The 20,730-nt window shown below is 40.3% G+C and overlaps 1 protein-coding gene across 1 annotated transcript; it reads right to left on the bottom strand.

The window, feature by feature from the left end:
- Positions 1-16,609: 16,609 nt before the first annotated feature.
- On the bottom strand, positions 16,610-20,419 carry LOC119245519 (putative testis-expressed protein 13C). Its single transcript, XM_037511591.2, has 2 exons — positions 18,535-20,419; positions 16,610-18,157 (listed from the first exon to the last, which is right to left on the bottom strand). Exon 1 carries the CDS (start codon positions 20,417-20,419, stop codon positions 18,545-18,547), a length of 1,875 nt encoding a protein of 624 aa, XP_037367488.1. The 3' UTR covers positions 16,610-18,157; positions 18,535-18,544.
- Positions 20,420-20,730: the final 311 nt, after the last annotated feature.

Here is a 20,730-nt window from a genome sequence, read left to right on the forward strand (position 1 = left end):
ACCTAAAGATATGTCAATGCTATTTATGTGCAGAAGGTAGATACAAGGGTTTAATCTCTTACTTCCTGAAGAATGCCCTCTGGAGATGTAATGGTTGGGTAGCCATTGTTTAAATCTTCTCTGTCTAGCTCCTTGGTCATTAGTGGGGGTTGAAAAGGCTGATTTACCTGCAGGCAGTAGGTTTTTGCATAGCTTCTTCACAGACTTTGAATCTATGCAGATGGCTTTGCTTGCTTGTTTGCTATACCAGGTAGTGGATTTCCCAGAACATTTTACAAAATGTTCACACCCCTAAATCTGGGTAGTCTTTATTCTTAAAGGTTATGGTAACAGTTTTTCCTAAGGCCCATAAGGCTTTGATTGACCTTAGTTCCACATAGCAAGGTGACACATATTTAAAAAAGCCTTCTCTGAATATCTTTGAAAAAGACTATCTGAACTGGAGAGGCTGATCTTACATGAGATATTGTTGGGGAGAATACTAATTTTCCTCTACTCTTCTAGGTCTGTAGGCTGGAAAAAAATTAAGTTGACACAAAGAGATCAGCAAGAGAAAAGACAGACTTTAATTGAGCACTGAGACCCATACATACGGTAGAAACTATCATCTGATCATTCCAGTTAAGTTATATAGACTCTAGAAAAGGAGCAATAAATTTAGGAGGGAAAAAGAGAACAAAGAGCTTACAACTGAAAGGAATTTTGCAGGGTTCATCTACATATGCCTCAGGAAACAGACTTCACACATGCTAGAGTGGGGTAATAAGGCTATAAGGGGCTCTCCAACTAGATCACCACAGATTTTTCCTGTTTTTAGGATAATTAGGCAAAACATCATTCTTGGATCTTCAGGCTCTTAAACAGCATGCCACTCCCGCACATCTTTTGGCAGCCAGTCTTTGACTCAGCAATGCATTCCTCATTATGTCTTTTTCAAACCTTAATGTTCCAAACAATGGGAATAGACTAAAAGTGTAAACAGATATAAAACCAAGGTTAGTGGGTTCTCAAGTTCTTCCTCTTGTAACAGTGTGATATCCATAGAATGGGGAGGTTGCAGGTTTCCTGCCCCACCAAAGGAAGGGTGGAGCAAAGCAGATAACTTGGGAAGAAGCCTGGAAAAGGAAGGAGAAAAGACTAAGAGAAGCGCTGGAAAAGGCACGTGGAGTAGAGACATGTATAGAAGCCTTGCTTGTTTCTCGGCCTTGGACTTGTACCACGGACTTGGGGAACAAAGGAGACACTTGGAAGAGACAGACATGAGTGAAAGATCCAGGAGGAGGAGGCTGACAATGGTAACTTTATTTTGACTGATATTTTGATTTCCTTCCAGACTTAGCTGGCCCCTTCTGTCCCTTTCCTAAGGTTTCCCATCAGAAGGTGCCTTAGGCTTGTGGCAAGACTTCCGGTCTCAGTGGCCCCACTTTGGCCCAACCCTGTTTGCCTGGTATTTATCCCGGAGGGACAGTTATCCAAGGAAACTATTTTAACTATATACTTTCTTTTCTCGCTATTGCACACTAATTGTGTTAAGGTTCTTTTCTATTGAAGGTCTTACACAGTAAAAGTATGTTTTGTCTTTATGCAGCAGCTGGCAGAACCCACTTAAAGTGTATAGCTTTAGGGGTCCTGGGGTACCCCTCATTGTGCCCATTAACACTCTTTGCGCTGTACACAATGGTAGTAATAGGGATATATATATATATATATATATATATATAGTTAACAGTGATACAGTTAGTGCTACATTGCTATCCTGAAATTTCATCATGACCAGCATGTTTTCTTACTAGCTCAGTTATATCGAAGTATTATTTGAAAAGAGCAACAGCCAACAGATTTATCAATTTCAATTCTTAACCATGGTTGGTCAATTCAGTAGGTGTTTTTGAGTACAAACAAGTTTCTGCTTGTTCCCTAACAACTCCAACCTCACAAGAGAAGTGATATATGAGATATGAGGGATGCACATGATGGGCTTTATTTTGTGTTCATTTATTGCTTTGAGTTTCAGACAAAGTGTAGTATAGAAAGCATTTAACGCTCTTATCACTAACTCTAGTTATCCAGTCTTTTAAACATGCCAGCCTTTGTGGACATGTGTTTAACTACTGTCTTAAGCTATGAAATTGAAGTTAGGAATGCTTACTAGTTGCTTCAATGTTCTTTTTTAAGTTTAGGCACATTTTCCTCTTCAAATGGTATGAGTGACATCTTTAAAGCTAATTTTGGCTCCTTGAAAAAAGCTGAATATACAGTAAGCACAAAATTTACATTTATACACAGACATGAGAAAAGTGAGAGAATCTGCTGTGAAAGGTGAATATTTCAGAAATATTTGGAGTATGCATATTTCGAAGTAAGTTATGCTGATAACCCGTCAATCTTGAAACATAGATCATCTGTAACTAAAGCACTTCACCTGAGTCTCTTCTTACTTTATTACTCTGCTTTTATTGTTTTTTCCTTTGTACAAAGTGTTCCACAAGAAAAATAATACTGATGACCAGACAACAGCATTTCATAAGTGTCTCTGGCATTAATCAATGTGCTTGAATCCAAGGAGCTATTATTTTAGCCACATTTAAATCCTGATTGCATTTTATTCTGCCTTGGCAATGCTCACAATGTGATCTTCATTAGAATGTATTTTAAGCTTTCACATGCTGGCATGGCCATTATTTGTAGCCTGCACTGTGAGCAGTGAATCATGTGAAAGACGCATAGATGCAGAGTTCCAGGCTCCAAAATTTGCCTTCTTTTTGTTTTCATTTGGTTCTTAGTGTTTTTCAAGGACTAAAAGGCAATTTAGGAAAAAAGTATCAGTGGAAATCAAGCAAATTACTGAAAATCTCAGATCTCTACCATCTCTGAATAATTCAAAGATGCTGCCCAATTCCTCCAGTACCTTCACTCTGGTGAGTAAACGTAAAGTAGATTGGGCACCCAGATGTCTTGGTCCATGTAAGAACTCTACAACCTGACTTCAAATGCTCTAGGTAGTTGGAGCAAATATGAAAGGGCCTGATGCCCTGAATCTTTTCCTACCACCTGCACATTTGGGTTCTCCCTCGGGAAGATTTTTTAGTTTACTTAAGAGAGCCCATCTTCAGCCATCACATTTGTTGCATTTCTTCAGTAGTGTGATGCTCTAACATAAGGAGCCATTTATGATGATTTTTCCAGTGGGGGGAAAAAAAAACAACTATGAGTTAGCTAAAGGACACCATCCAGATGTGTCTTCTCATACATGTGTCCTTTTATTTTACTTGGAATTCAGGGCTTATCTATGTCACATACTATAGGGAAAATGCCATATAATGTTGAAAAATCATGGAATTCCGGATCACATAGGCTTGTGTTTGAATCCTGGTTCTGCCTTACAAGCTTATGCTCTGAGGCAGTGGTTCTCATCAGGAGGTAATTTATACCCTGCAACCCAAGCCTAGAATATTTGTTAGTCTAGAGATATTTTTGGTCATTATAGCTGGTGAGTGCAACTAAATTCCTATAATGCACACTATAGTCCCCTAAAACAAGTAATTATCTGGGTCAAAATGTCAATTAATTTAACCTTTTGGAGCTTCCTCATATTTTAATGGGAATAATCCAATTAGTTCTGAATTGTATGGATCAAATTGACTATTTGGGTCCCAACTTTGATTTGGGTTCAGTGAATGGACTTGGATGTACACATAAGGGTTGAGGGAGGAGAGGCTACTAATTTGGCCTATAGAAGTATAGGTGAAGAGGAGGCAAATAATCCTGAGGCTTGAAGCAGGGTCAAAGACAGTGGACCACAACTCCTCCTGCTAGGCCTCTCCATATTTTTTTTTAGATTTATTTATTTATGCATATAAGAACTGGGGTGTAGGCCAAAGGTGTGTGTGTGGGGTGGGGGTGAGAGGATTCACCAGAGACAGAGTGGGGAACAGAACAGAAAGATACGCTGAAATATACTGCTGAGGGGAGCAGGGGGCGGAGACAGGAGAGGTCTGCTGTGCTATATGGGTTATTTCCCTGGCTAGGGATTGAACTAATGTCACAATGGCTGGTGATAGCTTGATAGAGCATTCTTTAACCCCTGTACCACCAGGGAGGCCCCCAGAGGCCTCTCCATTTTATTCCATTCCTCAATTTAATCATTTGGTTTAATGTCAGAGAACAAGAGAGTAGTTTCATGGTAACTTCTATTAGTTCTTGAGTCCTTCTGGAGGTATTACCCCGTTTTCCTCATTATGTTTCCCATTAGTGACTCTAATGGCTAGAATTTCAGGCCCAATAGGAAAGAACACTATGAAAGTGCATTACAAGAAGCAATTTTATTCCAGTTGGTCCTTTCAGTATCACACAACATACCATGGACACAGCTAACTGTTCTGAAACAGAATGCACCCTGTAGGTAAGCACATAGGACATTTATAATAACCAACACTTATATAGCACTATGTGCAAGGTACCATACCATCTAAGTGCTTTACATTATTCAATCATTTTTAATCATCATGAATTCTATGAGGTAGCTGCCAATATGTTCTTTTTATACATGAGAAAATTTGGGCACTGAGAGGCTAAATAACTTACCCAAATTTACATAACTAACAAAGTAGAAGAGCCAACATTCAAACCCTGGATATCTGGCTCCAGAGTCTCTGTAATCTGTACTCTTAACCATTATACAATTCTCACTTTCTCAAACCAGGATTACAAAAGGAATTTAGAGGGCATCCCCAGTGGCGCAGTGGTTGAGCGCTGGGTTGCGAAGCTGCCTGCAGCGTCTGCAGCGCTGGTTCGATCCCCGGCCACCGGGCGAGGGTCTCACATAGTGCGCAGACCTCTCCTGCCACCCACTGCTCCCCTGAGCAGTGTACTTCGTCAGTCTGCCTGTTCTGTACCCCGCCCTGGCTCTAGTGAATTCTCTCACCCTCACGCGCTTCTGACTGTACCCAGTGCTTGTATAAATAAATAAATAAATCTTTTTTTAAAAAAAAGGAATTTAGAATATGACAATCTGTATTCCAAAGGAGCAATCCTGCTAGACAGGCAATTGGAGTTTTATGCATAAAATGTATAAAATCAAATGCATTCAAATGCATAAAATCAAGTCAGATTTTAAAACAAATGTTAATACAGTATACTTGAGCATACATGGGCTTTGAAATTAGAAAAATTTTGGGCCTAAATTTAGTCTTCTTAGACAAAATAATTTAGTCACCTTGGGTGGATTACTATAGTCTCTGATCCTCAATTCTGAAGGCCAACGTAATCAAATTTATAAAATACCTTAAACAGTGCCTGGTACTTTATAAATGTTCAGTTGCATACTTTTCCCCAACATACTGCTCACATCCATCCTTTCCTAAGGGAGACTAGAAAAATAAATGTTTTTGGAGTGCCTGGCTCTACAAAGAACCAGAGCCTATATCCCATGAAGCAGATGGTGGTCAAGGTGACATGAAGGGCTGGGAATCCTCACTGTGCTAAGCCTGGGAATATTGCTCTACTCCCTTTGAGTATATGTCTCCCTACCTTAAAAATAAGGGTGAAGTGGCACAGATTCTGCCTTAGAATGGCTATAAACTATCTGTGGATTCAAAAGCAATTCAGTGGTCACCAAATAATTTTCTTTTAAAATATAATAGAACAAACATGTTTAGTAAACCCAGCAATGAGGGTAAATACTCCATTGTGAACTATCTGTTTTGGCATAATATATCCATACATACACTTACATAGATATGCATATATACAAATAAATACTTATGGTACATACACACACATCCTAGACTTTGATGTAAAATGCATTTATTTGTGGTAAAAAGAAATCTGAAAAGCACTACAGTAGAGCTTGGGATTTTTTTTTTTTACAGGATGTGTTCACAATGTATTATTCATAATCTATCACAGAAAGTCCCTCTTGTGATCAGTGCCTTGGAATTGTGAGGTAACTACCCAACATTGGGGTAGGGCAGTCTATGACCATGAAAATATAATGTGTTTTAGTGTAAAGGATCATATAGCTATTTCTGGATGAGCTGTCTACCTGTCACAGTACTCTGAATACAGTAAGCAGTCAAATAATGGTTGATTTGATTTCACTGAAACACTGTAAAAACAGGTAAAGTATCATCTTGATACTTTCAGAATCCTGTCCTAATACAGCCACAGAAAAACTTGAGTGCTGGCTTAACAAATTTTGCAAACCCCACTCCCCAAAACATTTTCATTTTCTGTTCTGAAAGGGTAAACCAAGGATATACCCCAAAATAGTGTCTCTAGACACCATATTACCCCAAAATAGTGTCTCTAGACACCATATTTTATATAAGTATTGAGAAATGTTGGTGAGATGATACTACAGTTAAAGAGATGTGTAACCAGTTCAATAACTAAAACAAAGGATTCAATTTAACAGATTAATACTACCTTAAAATGTCATATCAAGCTAGGAGATCTCCAACAAAGATATTTTCTCATCTCTGAGCTGTATAAATAATTTGTTAGTTAATTCTCTGAAAATATGGATGATGCCTCTGGCAAAATAGTAGATGACACAAATCTGGGTGGAGGGGAAAAAGCTTTTGATGACAAAATTATTATCACAGGTTGGCAAATGACAGGTGAAATCTAACAAAGTGAATAATTATAGGAATAAGTGTAAACATCTGGATTTGGACTGAAAAAGTGAATTCTACAAGTGCAACATGGGAGAGATATGACTTAGTTATGACAAAAAATAGAGAAAAGAAAAAGACTTGGACATCTTAACTTAAAATGAATAAAAAATAAGTCAGCCTTTAAAAACAGATTATTATCAGGCCTCCCCGGTGGTGCAGTGGGTTGAGTGCTGCACTGTGAAGCTGTCCACAGCCTCTGCAGCATGGGTTCGATTCTCAGCCAGCCAGGGAGAAAGCCACATGGTGCAGCAGACCTCTCCTGCCTTGCCCACTGCTCCCCTCAGCAGTGTCTTTGGTCGTCTGCCTGTTCTGCTCCCCCACTCTGTCGCTGATGAATTCTCTCACTCTCCCGTGTCTCTGACTTTAACCCAGTCCTTGTATAAATAAATCTTTTAAAAAATAGATTATCATCTAGGTTATATTAATGCAGGCATAGTATTTTAAATAAGGGAATTGATAATCTCATTAGGACCACGCCTGAATATGGTTTCCAGTTCTGTGAGTCATAATTTAAGAATTTGTTTAAATGAGAGCAGTCAAAAACTGATGAGAGGACTTGAATTATTAATGTTTAATCTTAAAAAGAAGCTGACAACAAAAGGACATAAATTATTTTTTATGTTATTTTTATATTTTAAACTCCCAAAAGAAGAAATTTGGACTGTCAGGTGAAAGTTGTCATACGTCAGTTTTAATCTTGGCATAAGGAAAAACTTTGCTGCCTTTGAAGGTTATACATTTCTGGGTGGAATAAGGGCATCAAGTGTTCAGTAGGAAGCCAATCACATTCAGGAATGTTACAAACAGGATAAAAGTACTGGAGTGTTCTGATGTCCAATGACCTTTAAGGTCATTTCCAACTTTCAAAGTGCGGACCAAAGAAAGAAAATTCAACATTTTTGCTCTTTTGAAAATGTCTACCCTCACCCTAGCAGAACTGGCTGACACTGATTTGGCATAAAGCAAACTTTAAACTTACAATAATAGAATGTATATTTTTAAGGAATAAATATAATAAACTCCATCATAAACTTCAAGTAGTTAGAGGAAAACAAATCTTTCTGATGACTAACATTAAGAGACAAAATGTCACCTTAATATTTTCAAAACATCTGTATAGTAGCTCTCACATATATAAAAAACTAAAGGTCTGTCAGATTTTGTTTTCATTTTATATCTTGGTGTTGAATAAAGGGAACCTGAATCCCTAATTGCAGACTGATTCACTGGGAGCAAATTTGAGTTGGCTGCAGACATCCAGATGTTCAGTTTGTTTGGTAGCGGCCAAAACAGCACAATTAGTTCAAATACTGCCCATTTTGGCAAACTGTTTTTTTAATTGTAAAGAAACATCCCCTTAGGAACATATGTAATAAGTCTTTAGATTACTCACTCATTAAGACAACAAAAACAATATGTAAATCACAAAAAAAGTTGGATTACCAATGCATTGCTGGAATTTTTATCATTCCTTTAAAAATTCCCCTCAACATACTCTTTATTGCGAGTTGTCTATTTTGCAGGCCACTTGTCAAAACAGAGTTTAAAAGGAACCCCAAATAAAATGACTGGTTCCACTAGTCATGTCAGGGATAGTATTCATCATTGTTATATTCCTAGCCACTGTGCCCAGAAAAGCAACTGCATGGCCACTAGTGAGTGCACTGACATATCAAAGCATTATAACATACAATCATCACAAAACAAAAACATTTAAAGCATCATGTGATCAAAATAAATTTTACATGAATGCACATATTTATACATAAATGAATGATTTCCAGGAATGATGTAATTTGTGCCACAGCTTTAAATACTCAAAGTTGACAGAAAATGATAACAATGTATGAATACAAATACTCTAATATATATCTTTCTCTTATTTTAGTAATCTCATGCATGTTTGATTTAACTTTTTAAAAGGTTAAAAAAAAAGGAGTTAGTCATATATACGTGCTGTCTCATGCTGTATACACATATTCTCAAATATTCCTTCAGTCAGTTTTTTATCATTATTATTGGGCAATATTAATTTTATTTTGACCTTATAACATTTCACAGAATATTACAAGTGCAAACAACAGGGATCAAGGGAAAATAAATGTTATGTGCATTTGTAAAATGTCACAGCAGATAGTCATTTGTTTATTTGGTTACCTTTTCTCTGACCAGGAGAAGATATGGTTGTAAGCTCAGAGATAAATTGGTTTCTCATCCATTTTACATATATGAGAGATCATATGTACACACGCACTTATAAAATAATTTGATCAAACATAGAACATTTAATGTGTAAAACCAAACTGTAGGCAGAAAGGGAGTTACACACCTATCTACTAACAGATTCTGTGACTAGTGGTCAGTGTGCTGTGATAACACCTGAAGGGGGTGGTGATCCCATACCTTGAAACGATATTCAATGTTGTAAACCAATATTACCTCAATTTAAAAAATAAAGTGTATAACAAAGGGTGATGTTTTGAATATGGCTTTTCCAAATAACAATGCTTTTTCTTTTCATATTTTATTAGCTAAGGGCAGTTCTTTTATATACCGCTCAATTATTCCCAGGGATGGGATGTGATTATATGTTAATTTTTCTTTGCTAGTGTTTTAGTTGGTCATGTAACTCATTATTATGAGGAAATCAAATCAATGATCAGTTTGCTTTTCTTATAAAACGTAAAAGCATGTCCAATTTGAATCACTGCCAAGTTGTCATTTTTTCAGAAAAATCTCAGAGCATATTTTTCACTTATAGTGTTCCTCATTACCAATCCTCTTACTCATAACAAATCAGGAAAAGTGACACCTTTTCAGTTGCAACTTGCTTCCACATGTCTAAATATGGAACTATTTAGGGGCATGATAAGCTGTAAGAGAGAGGAGGGTCTCAGACACATATAAGACCTTTGAGTGTGTGGTTTCTAAGAATCATCTTATTTTAAACTTCTGTCACTGTGTATCTCTCATAAGAGGTTAGAAGAGGTTTCTGTAATTTTCAGAACTTTTTCTTTTTAAAGATTTATTTATTTATGCATAAAGGAGCTGGGGTACTGGCCAAAGGTGTTGGGGGGAGAGGACTCACCAGAGACAGAGTGGGGAACAGAACAGGCAGACTGACTGAAATAGACTGCTGAGGAGAGCAGTGGATGAGACAGGAGAGGTCTGCTGCGCCATGTGAGTTGCTCCCTGGCTGGCTGGGGATTGAACTCGTGCTGCAGAGGCTGCGGATTGCTGCATAGTGCAGTGTTTAATCCCTTGCGCCACCAGGGCGGCCCAATATTCGTAACTTTTAATTCATTTTAAGACCTTTATTTTTCCTATGCAACCTATGATCAAGTTATTCTGCATGAAAACGGTATTGAAGTACATAGTTCATTGAATTATGCATCATGTATGTTTGTGAATTATGTATTGTATGAATTGTATTCAACAAAAAGAACCCAATGTACCTAATACTGAGAGGCATTCATAAACATAGAAAGTTTTATCTTTAAATTTTTCAAATGCTATTTAATAAAATTAACTTGAATTTTGATTGCATATCTATGTATAAATATATATAGATATCCTAGATCTTGAAAAGAACAGTAAATTTTTAAAGAAAATATCGTCTGAAGTACCATCCATCCACCAGAAATCACATTTAATATTTTGTTCTTTTTCTCCTTATATTTCTATATACACACATATTTACATATATAAAGTGTCTTTTAAAAGAAAGTACAGGAAGATGAGATAGAAAACTATATAAAGAATATTGAGCTAGCCAGATGTTCAAATGATTGCAAACATGAGGAAAATGTGAATGTTGTATCAATACTTGTGACAGGCAACTTCTGACATGACTCCCATGATCCCTGTCTCCTGGAATCCACAACCCTGTGTAATGCCCTCTCCTCCATGGTAGCTGGACCTAATGACTTTCTTCTAACAATGGAATACAACAAAAAAGATGAGATGCTACTTTTGTAAATAGGTCATAAAACACTGTGAGGCATATCTTTCTAGTACCCTCTCTCTTTCATCCTCCCTCTGCTGGAGAGGTTCACATGGCAAGAGATTGCTGATGACCTCCTAGCAAGGAACTGTCCCCTCGCTCCATTAACTCTGGAATAGCTGAATCCTGTTCCATTAGTTTCCTATTGCCACTATATCAAATCATCACAAATTTTGCAGTTTAAAGCAACATAAATATATTCTCTTGTAATAAACTTATAAACTTAGAAGCTTATATATATATATTATCTGGGTATGAACATATATGCTTATTATACATGTAATCTTACAATAATCTTACAAACTTTTGGGAATCAGAAGTTTGAAGTAAATCACATTGGGCTACAATCAAGATATCATCAGTGCTATTGCTTTCTGGAGGTTCTAGAGAAGAATTCATTTCCTGGTCTTTTCCAGCTTGTACAGGCTACCCACATTCCTAGGCTCATACCCAGTCTCCTCCCTCTTCAAATCCAGCAATGGCCAACTGAGCATTTCTCATATCACATCACTCTTACACTCATTCCTCAGCTGCCACCCATTACCACCTTTAATGTCCCTGTGAATACATAGGGCTCACAGAGATAATCTAGTACATCTCCCTATTTTAAGGTCAGCTGATTAGCAACCCTAATTCCATCAGCAACTTTAATTCTCCTTTGTCTTGTAACATAACATATTCTCATGTTGTAGGCACTAGGATACAGTTTCTTTTAGAGGACCATTATTCTGCCTACCCCATTTGCCAATCATAAGGTAAGTAAGCTTGGAAGTGAATCCTTCTATAGTGAAGTATTCATATGAGCCTCTAGCCCTTGCTGGCACCTTGATTGTAGCCTTGGAAGAGACCCTAGAGATGAGGACTCACCTAAAACATGTCCAGATTGCTGACCACAGAAACTGTGAGATAATAAATGTACCATGCTTTAAACTGCTAAATTCTGGGTGATTTGTTACACAACAATAAGAAACTAATACAGTACTTAAAATTAAATTATTGTTTTTATTTGTACATTTTCTCTAGATTTTTATATTGGCATCCATTTAATTAAAACTAAAGATACTCCATTGAGTTAAGTTGTGGAAATTACAGGTTATATTTAAGTTACCTTAACCAATAGCTAAAATGATCAATTATGATAGTATCTGTAACGAAAGCTCCAATTTGCTACACACACAATATTTCTATTACTTTAACAATATGAATCACTCTTCCTTTAGCTACAGATTGATCATCAAAATATGGTTATACTATAGGAAGATGATCAGTTAGAAGAAAAGGCATCGTGGCCCCAACTATACCACAGTGCTTGCAATTACAAAGAAATTGTGCATTCAACTGAAATTTTAGCTCCTGCAATCAAATTAATGTGTTTCTAGTTAGTTTTTTCTTCTTTAAAAATTAAGGATATTTTCTCTTTTTGTAAAATAACGCTGAGATGAAATTACTATAAAAAATGAAAAGTTGCTTTATTTTTTAAAAGATTTTGGTGTATTCAATGGTTGATATCTATACCAATTGATCTGTATTTGATTCACTCAATTAGTTAAACCATGGAGATAATGAGTGAAGCTAATTGCCTTAGAATTCAAGACAGTGTTTCTTTAGCACTGTGTTCCCATCAGCCAAATGAATACTCTTTAAAAACCATTATGAATAGCAGACGCTTTGTTTGTCATCAGTAAGAAAGTTTAAAATTGTACATCTCTATATACTTGTATTTTATTTGGTAACTATATTCAGTGAGATCGCCTGTTTCATGCCAAGCATTGCTACTCCTGAATAAGGGGGAAAATCATACAGATTGTTTTATAAATTGAAGCTGCTATTAGTCTAAGTGTATTTTCATATAGTCACTTAATATTTACAACATTCCTATTCAGTAGGTATTTTATATATATATAATTTTATAGATATGAAAACTAAGGCATAGAAAGGATAGGCAACTTGCTTAATATCACACACATTAGCTAGCAATTGCCAGTAATAGGATTCAAATCCAGTTTGCCCCCTATCCTGGAGAAGAGTTTCAAGAGCTTTGACAATCTTAACTGTTCTTAAATTCAGATGTCTAAGTAGAAAAAATACATATGGGTTGAATTGTTTTCCCTAAAAATTCACATGGTGAAGTCTTAAACTCCAGACCTCCAAATGTTACCTTACTTGGAAGTAAGTCACTACAAATGTAATTAATTAAGGTGAGATCATTAGGGCCCTATTCAATGACTGGTGTCCTTATGAAAAGGTGAAATATGGACAGAGAGACAGATACACACAAAGATGATTTCAAGAATCACTGGTAGCAGATGACCATCTATAAGATGACAGAGGCCTGGAACAGATCCTTCCCTCACAGCCCTCCCAACCTTGCTAACATCTTGATTTTTAACTTCTAGCCTTCAGAACTGCAAGCAAGCTTGCTTGCTTTTGAAGACCAAACACACACCAGACTGAGTTTTGAGAGGTTAAAAAAGCTCTGTAGTTCCATACCAACTTCTAAAAGTTCAGAAACACCAATTTCCTAAAAATGATCTAACAAGTGATAGGAGAAAAATCCCAAACTTATAAAGAAAAGAGAAAAAGGAGCAGAACGATATCTCCCCTTTCGGTATGGCTTTGTCTTGGAAGGAAGCTTCCGCTGCAATTTTGAGAGTTCATAATGCCTAGATGATCCGTCCCTTTCAGTCTTACCATATATCACTTGCTTTTCTCAAATTGGTTCAGTGTGTTTTCTGGTTAGCACTTGTAAGGTATTTTGGGTTCTAGAGTATTTCAGGGGTTTCCTATTTTCGGGTTGGTCAGATCATCCACTGTTTCTCTATGCTTAATTCCTCACAGATTGCTCAGGTCTTCTAGTTATGATTTGCACCCAGCCTTCCGTATTTAGGGCTCATGGGAATATCTCGCCACTTACTGTTTTGGTAGATGCTGCCCATGGATTAATTGCTATATTGCATGTGCTGTTCACGCTTCCATTCTGGCCTTGGTTGTAGCTTCTGGTCTGAAGTCTAGTCCCAACATCTGACCTGCAAAGCCCTGGGGCAAAGCAGCAATATTCTGTGACTAGGGGAGAAGGACCTGTGTCCAGACAATGACACAAGGATTGCGATATACTTGACAAATGGCATAAATCAGACTCCTCACAGAAGATCTGGTGCAAGCGCTTCCGGTAATCCGGGTACCCAGATCTTTCTCCCCCTAGGATTCTCTTGCTCTTCTCGTAGAGCTTCCGAGGTCTCACGAGATCAGGCTTCCTCCAGGAAGTACCCCAACAGCAGTGGCTCTTGGGCTTGATTGCACTTGTTAGCTTATGATGGGCTCCTCCCAGCCCATCCATCTGAACCTGCACTGACTTTGCCCTACATACCCACATACCCACAAAATGTACCCTGGGAGTGCCATTTGTGCCTGGTTTGCCTTCCTGGAAAACCCCATACCCCACCCACCAGGGCCCGAGCGCAGCCTCCAGGTCTCTGGTTTCTCCCTTGGTTTTCAAAAGGGAACATTTCTTCATGTCGGGGCTTGGGTGATCAGGTCCCCCATCACAAGGGGCTGGCAGTTGGGCTGGGACAGAGAGAGATCAATGCCTGAGACTGTTCAGAGATGAGGCTCAAGGCAGCAATGATCTCAAGGAAAAACTAGCCTGGGGGATGTGTGGTGGAGCAGCGCATTCAGATAGCTGCAGTTTTGGACCTTGGCAGACATGGGGTTGGGGCCCCAGGGTTCCGTGCCAGAGAGGCCCACACCACTGTCCACATGGCCTTCAGGTAGGTGATAGGTTTAAGGCAGGTGTATAAAGTTCAAGCCCCCATTCTAACCTCAGGTGCTCATAGTCCAGCACAATCGCTGGGCTGGAACCCAACCCCCAAAACCGTGCTGCTGCACTGTGACTCTTAGGGGGAGGGGTTGCCAGGGGTAGGCATTGAGGAGGATTGGGGTTTGCTTAATGGGTGTCATGAGCCACATTATTTATGGTCAAGTGTGAGAGGAGGGACCTCCTGTACTCAGGGTACCCATTGTAAAATAATTATTATAATTAAAAATAAGACTGTAGGTATAATAAAGCTTCCTTAATGCAAGATGAAAAAGTTTGGGAGACCTGCTTATATTAACAATAAAGTTTACAGTTAAAATTTGTTAGGAGTATAGATCTCTTTTTTTAACCACGATTAAAAATAAGGCGATAAAACATGTACAACCCCATGTAAGGTGATTTTGAAAGAAAAATCAATCATACCTATCTCGGTGTGTATAAATATGGAATTAAATACATAAAAATATAACAGTGGTACTTTAAGGAGTGGGATTGTGGTTGAATATTTTTTCCTGTTTTCTGATTTTTCTAAAGTGAAATTAAGTTACATTTATAATAAGAGACATACTCAGAACATTGATTTCTGTTTTCAACATCCTTGGTTCTCTCATCATTTCTGAAATCAAACAGGACTAGCCCCATTATAAATAAAAGCTTTGACTGTTGTCCAGGATCAGACATCTCCATCACTTGAAGCGTGGTTTTATCAGAGAAATATTTTTATTCCAGTTTTGCCATTCTAATCCCTTATTCTTTACCAGACACAGTTCTCACATCTTAAGGGAATCTTGCGGAATGCTGAACACTTTGTTTCTGTCCCTTCTGACACCAAGGCTGGGCCTCCTCTTGCCTGCCAGACAAACTTTTTCCACGCCCCTCCCCTGATGATTTGCGATCTGCAGGTGCCCCCACAGAAAGTGCTCTTAAGCTGCTTTGTGATTCTCATTTTGCTGGTGGGAGTGGAAGGGTTAATGAGAGGTGGTATATTTAGTGTGGAAATTGGAATGTGAGTTTAAAGGTTCTGCTGCTATGTACGGCCATTAGGGGGTTATGAAATGAAGGAGTGGGTGAGGAGGTGGAATGGAGTATGTTGCTATGATACTCCATTTCCTGCATGCAGAATTTTACCTTTCCCTGAAGCTCTCATTGACTCTCAAAAGCCTCTTCCCATGCACCTCACCTGTGCTCTATTAATCAGAGAAATACCCATATTCTTCATCTCCAGTATCTTCATAAGTGCCTGCAAAGCAGCAGTTTCAGGCCCTAACCCTAATCAATAATGGTAGTTGTTGCCAGGCCTGATTCCTTCTTTTCTTCTACCACCATTTCCAATAATTCCTTCCATAGCACCAGCACCAAATTTAGACCCAGCAGGAAAAATACCTACATTTCCATCTTTCCACATGTACAAGGGCTGTTAAAATCTACAATATCACAATAGTTTTCTTTCTGAGAGCTCTCTTCTTTTTCTGTATTCCTATTCCAGGTAACCAAGATCCTCACTATCAGTCATATCTCTGAGAGAAGAGATCTCTGGTACAACAGGATCATTTTTGTTGTCCACGCCTCATCTCACTATACCCATTCCAAAAGGTTATCAGACCTTTGTCCTTTCTTAAGGGAGGTTTATACTGCCAGCCTTCACTTGGTTTTCGATGATCCTGGCAATCTTGATTGAATTATGGTAAGGCAGAAAGCAGAGGAGTGATTTAGAGAACAGAGAAAAAGGAAGGAGTATAATCACTCTTTTGTCCCTGCCAGCATCTCAGGAAGAAGGCAGGGCCCCAGAGGGGAATGGCTCTGTAGTACGTATAAGCAGGCTGGGTCCTAGTCATCAGGCCTTCCAGCGTTGGCAGACACCTCTAACCCCCACTGACCCTGGAGAAGCAGACATGTCCACCTTCAAGGGGCCATGTGAATTTAGTGAGAGTACCAGGGACAATCACAATGGATTGAAAACCACATAGAAGCCCCTCCCCACCTCCCATTCTTAGGAAACTGCTGAAAAGAGGAGGGTCCTTTAATAGTAAATGAGATTGAACTTCCGTTTTCCTCACTGCCAGAGACAATGATGTAGATTTCAGTTGCTACCTCTGCGCAGCCCCATCCCAAGATACTACACAGAAGACACAGCAGGCAAGTACACACGCTTTATTACTAGTTAGAATCAGAAAAACCCCGACAAAGGTTGAGTTTGGTGAACAGGACAGATCTCATGGGGAAACCTAGGACATCTTTTGTTCAAACTGGAGATAGATCTAATGTCCACCCCTCCAGGGGTGGGGGTGGGGGGGGGACAGAGAACACACCAAGTGGAAAAGAAAAAAGAAGGGGCCCAGGGGGCAGTCTCAAGAGTATAGTTGCAGCCCAATTCTATTTTAATCCAATTAGTCCAACTCTATTTTTAATCCAATTAGTCCTGTTCTGGTTTTAAGGCGATTAGCCCTCCCAAAAAAGAAGCACCATCCAGAGCAGGATGTCCGTCCCCAGAATCCATTTTGTTCTCCACTCTTGACTGGAAAGGGACTTGGGATGGTCATTGTCTGAGGCTTAAGTGTGTAGCCAATACTCCTCCCTTTGGCCCCAAATAATAGCCTTTAAAAAAAACAAAAACAAAACAAAACAAAAAACTAGCAGTCTTGCAGTCAACAGCTTTCTCTCCCAAGGGAGAAAAATCAGCAGACTATCAGAGAAGTCCTGCCTGCCTGCACCTTCTTGAGGCAACTTCCCCTGTATTATCCACTGCTAAATTTGTCTCAACTGGGACCAGTGAGATGAGCAGTTTGGCAACTCAAGTTCTTTCACTTCCTTCATGTTACTCCCAGAACTATAAAAATAACTGGGTGCTATTTCAGTTGGGTGTACCAGAAAGTCACGCTACATGGGAGGCAAAGAAGTCACCTCTGGTCTATTTTTTAATCTCAAATTATGTTTTCTCCTGTCATCTAACCAAGCTTGCCAAAAAGAGTTATAGTGTGTACCAGATAATGTCATAAGTTCTAGCTCCGAACAAATACCAGGCAAGCAATAATCATGTTTAACGAATTAAATGAAATTTGTCAATTTGCTGTCATCTATAGAATTTAACACTGTAACCCTCAACACTTTCAAATTAATTTGTTGTCCCAACTGAGAAATTAAATTCTAAGAAAATTACTTTGCCCTTCCTTTCCCCCAATGCATGCCAAAGCATCTCTTCTTCCCTGACTTTCTCTCACTCTTCTTAGCTCCAGACTTGGGGGTTGGGGTGTGGGGGAAAAAGGGCTCTCACTAAGGTGTGGCTCAGTCAGAACTAGGCTGTGATTTCTTTAGGCTCTTGAGGGATCTTCTAATGGGACAGGTTCAGCTTTTCAGCAACAAGTTGTGTGGGGCCCAGAGACATAAAAACAGGCCCTCATCTGTAAAACTTTAAAAAACACACACGAGGCAAGCATGAATAATGCCGTAGTTTACAAAAGGACAACAGCATTTTCAAGTAAAAGCGATGCTTCTAAAATTCAATAAAGCTTATAATTCTTAATAATATGTGGCTGTTCCCAGCCAAAGACATGGCATTTTCAAGAAAAGGTGGTTAATAAGAAAACAGCTTTCAAACAAACTCTTCATGACCTCAGCTTCTCCAGGGTACCAGCCAACGAGCATCAGCCATCAAGGATCCACCATCTGTGAAAGTAAATGTAATTAGGAGTAAATCCTGTATTTAAAGTGTGAAGGTGATACTCAAAAGCAGGGCCTTTTTAAGTTCAAGCAAGTGAAAAAAAAATTATAGATGATATATATATGACATAAATTATATATGACTATATATGACTATATATGAATTATATAAATTATATATGATATATAATTATATCTGATATATATATTTGTGCATGTGTACCCACAATGCTATAAAGTTGAGTAATGGGATAATGGGTTATTTCATTTAATTTTCTCTATGTTAGTTCTGATTTCAAATTTTCTGTAAAGTAAATGAATAGCTAAGAAGGGGGGTGGTTTAAGAAATGGCTCTCTCATTGAAGTATTTCCATCTTACTTACCTTTCTGAGATCAGAGAGGTTGTCCTGGCCCCAGCTCTCCACTCTCAGCTGCTGTATAGGTTTTCTTGCATTTGTAGCAGGCTTTGCGCCATGAAAAATTCCAGGCCTTACACCATGGGCAGCCCCAATCCACCGGATGGCCGTCTGTGGCAGGCTTCTCACCAGGCTGGGAATCTGGGGCTTTTTTCACTTTTGGTTGCTTCGCTTTCTGCCCTGGAGACCGTTGTTGCTTTGGGCTTTTTCTCTCATCAGGGCTCTTACTGCCCTCCTGGGGGGATATCTCCTGGGGCTTCTTTGGACCTTCTTCTTGCCTGTGGCTCTTGCTGTTCCCCAAAGGATTCCTCTCCTGGGGCATCACTGGACATTTCTTCTGACTTTGACTCCTGCTGCCTCCAGGGAGGTCTGTCCCCTGGAGCTTGGGCTGATCTTCCTCAGTGTGATTCTTGGTGTCCTCCACCCCGGGGGGACACACACAACCTTCCTCTTGGTAAAAGCTGCTGCCCTCCAGGGAACAGGCCTCCTGGAGGTTCTCAGAATATTTCTCGTGGCTATAGGAACAGGCTTCCTGGAGGTTCTCAGAATATTTCTCGTGGCTATAGGAACAGGCTTCCTGGAGGTTCTCAGAATATTTCTCGTGGCTATAGGAACAGGCTTCCTGGAGGTTCTCAGAATATTTCTCCTGGCTATAGGAACAGGCTTCCTGGAGGTTCTCAGAATATTTCTCGTGGCTACAGGAACAGGCTTCCTGGAGGTTCTCAGAATATTTCTCCTGGGTATAGGAACAGGCTTCCTGGAGGTTCTCAGAATATTTCTCGTGGCTATAGGAACAGGCTTCCTGGAGGTTCTCAGAATATTTCTCCTGGGTATAGGAACAGGCTTCCTGGAGGTTCTCAGAATATTTCTCCTGGCTATAGGAACAGGCTTCCTGGAGGTTCTCAGAATATTTCTCCTGGCCAGAGGAACAGGCCTGGAGGTTCTCAGAATATTTCTCCTGGCCATAGGCCCCTTCGTCATACTGCAGCGCCATCCCCTGGCTGCTAACTGGAGCACACAGGCTAAGTGGGTACATCCCCAGGGGAGGCATCTGAGGTGAAGGGGCAGCAGCTGCTGCTCCTTCTGATTCCATGACTCCTGAGGGTAGAGGTGTGGAGTATGGGACTCCTGGGAATGGCGCCTGGAATGGGAATGGAGGTGGCACAGGCATTTGCAGAGAAGATGGCCCAGCCTGGGCCCAAGGACCCTGGGGTCTGGGCATGTATAGCACATTCGGCGAGGCTGCCATCTGGGAATCAGCATGCTGCGGCACGCCGTGAGGCCCTAGAGCCACCATCTTGCCCTGCTCCTCTACGGTCGGAGGCCAAGCTGCAGCCTTAAACTGTTCCACTCCCTGCTCAGGCATGACCAGCTGAAGCTGTGGGTTGGCATGTGCCAACCTCTCGGCCTGGAGCAGTCGCCAGTATAAAACATTGCGCTCATTCAGCACCTGCTGCAGGGTGGCCCGCAAGAAGCGCAGCCGAGCGGCCATATCCTGGCGCTCCTCTCGTAGCCATTGCAGCTCCGTGGCCAGAGCCCAGGAAGTCGCCTGGAGCTCTTCTACCTGTTGCTGCAGCTGCTGGATCCTGCACGCCTGCTGCTCGCGCTGCCTGGCGCCCACGCGCACGCTCAAGGCCAGCGCGCTCCAGGCGCAGGACCTCTTGAGGGTGCGCGGCACCTGCGGGTTGACCACCGCCGCCCGCAGTCGATCTTCTATTTCATTCCAGGGCCGTGAACGAAAAGCCTGGTAGAAATCCGGGCCGCCCCCATTCATGAGGACTTCGTTGTTAATGAACCTGATCACCTCAACGTGGCGGAACCCACTGGCTTGGTCCCCATATTCCACAGCCATGGCTGCTACGGCCTAGTCAATCGACCGATCGAGCGCCTCCCGAGCGAACCTGTCCCGGCCGCTGCTGCTCAGAGCTCGTCTGCTCACGGATCAGCCTCACCTCCCTGCTCGTCCTACTTCAGTCCTTGCCCAGTCCTGGCCGCCTGCTCGTTTGCCGTCCTCCCTCCTTTCTTTTCCTCAAAAAGGAAGAACAAAGGCGATAGCTGGCTTCACCATGCCGCTCACTCCTAGCAACCTACGTCGGCGTGGTAAGTCACAGAGACGAATGCTGAGTCACGCCGCATGGCCTCTTGGGACCAACACTTGCCTGG

This window comes from Talpa occidentalis, unplaced genomic scaffold (genome assembly GCF_014898055.3).
Source record: "Talpa occidentalis isolate TD23 unplaced genomic scaffold, MPIMG_talOcc4v2.1 talOcc4.15, whole genome shotgun sequence".
In the NCBI taxonomy this organism is placed as follows: domain Eukaryota; kingdom Metazoa; phylum Chordata; class Mammalia; order Eulipotyphla; family Talpidae; genus Talpa; species Talpa occidentalis.

Excerpts from the sequence above, each read along its gene's own strand:
- LOC119245519 (XM_037511591.2), bottom strand. The coding sequence starts at position 20,419 with ATGGCTGTGGAATATGGGGACCAAGCCAGTGGGTTCCGCCACGTTGAG.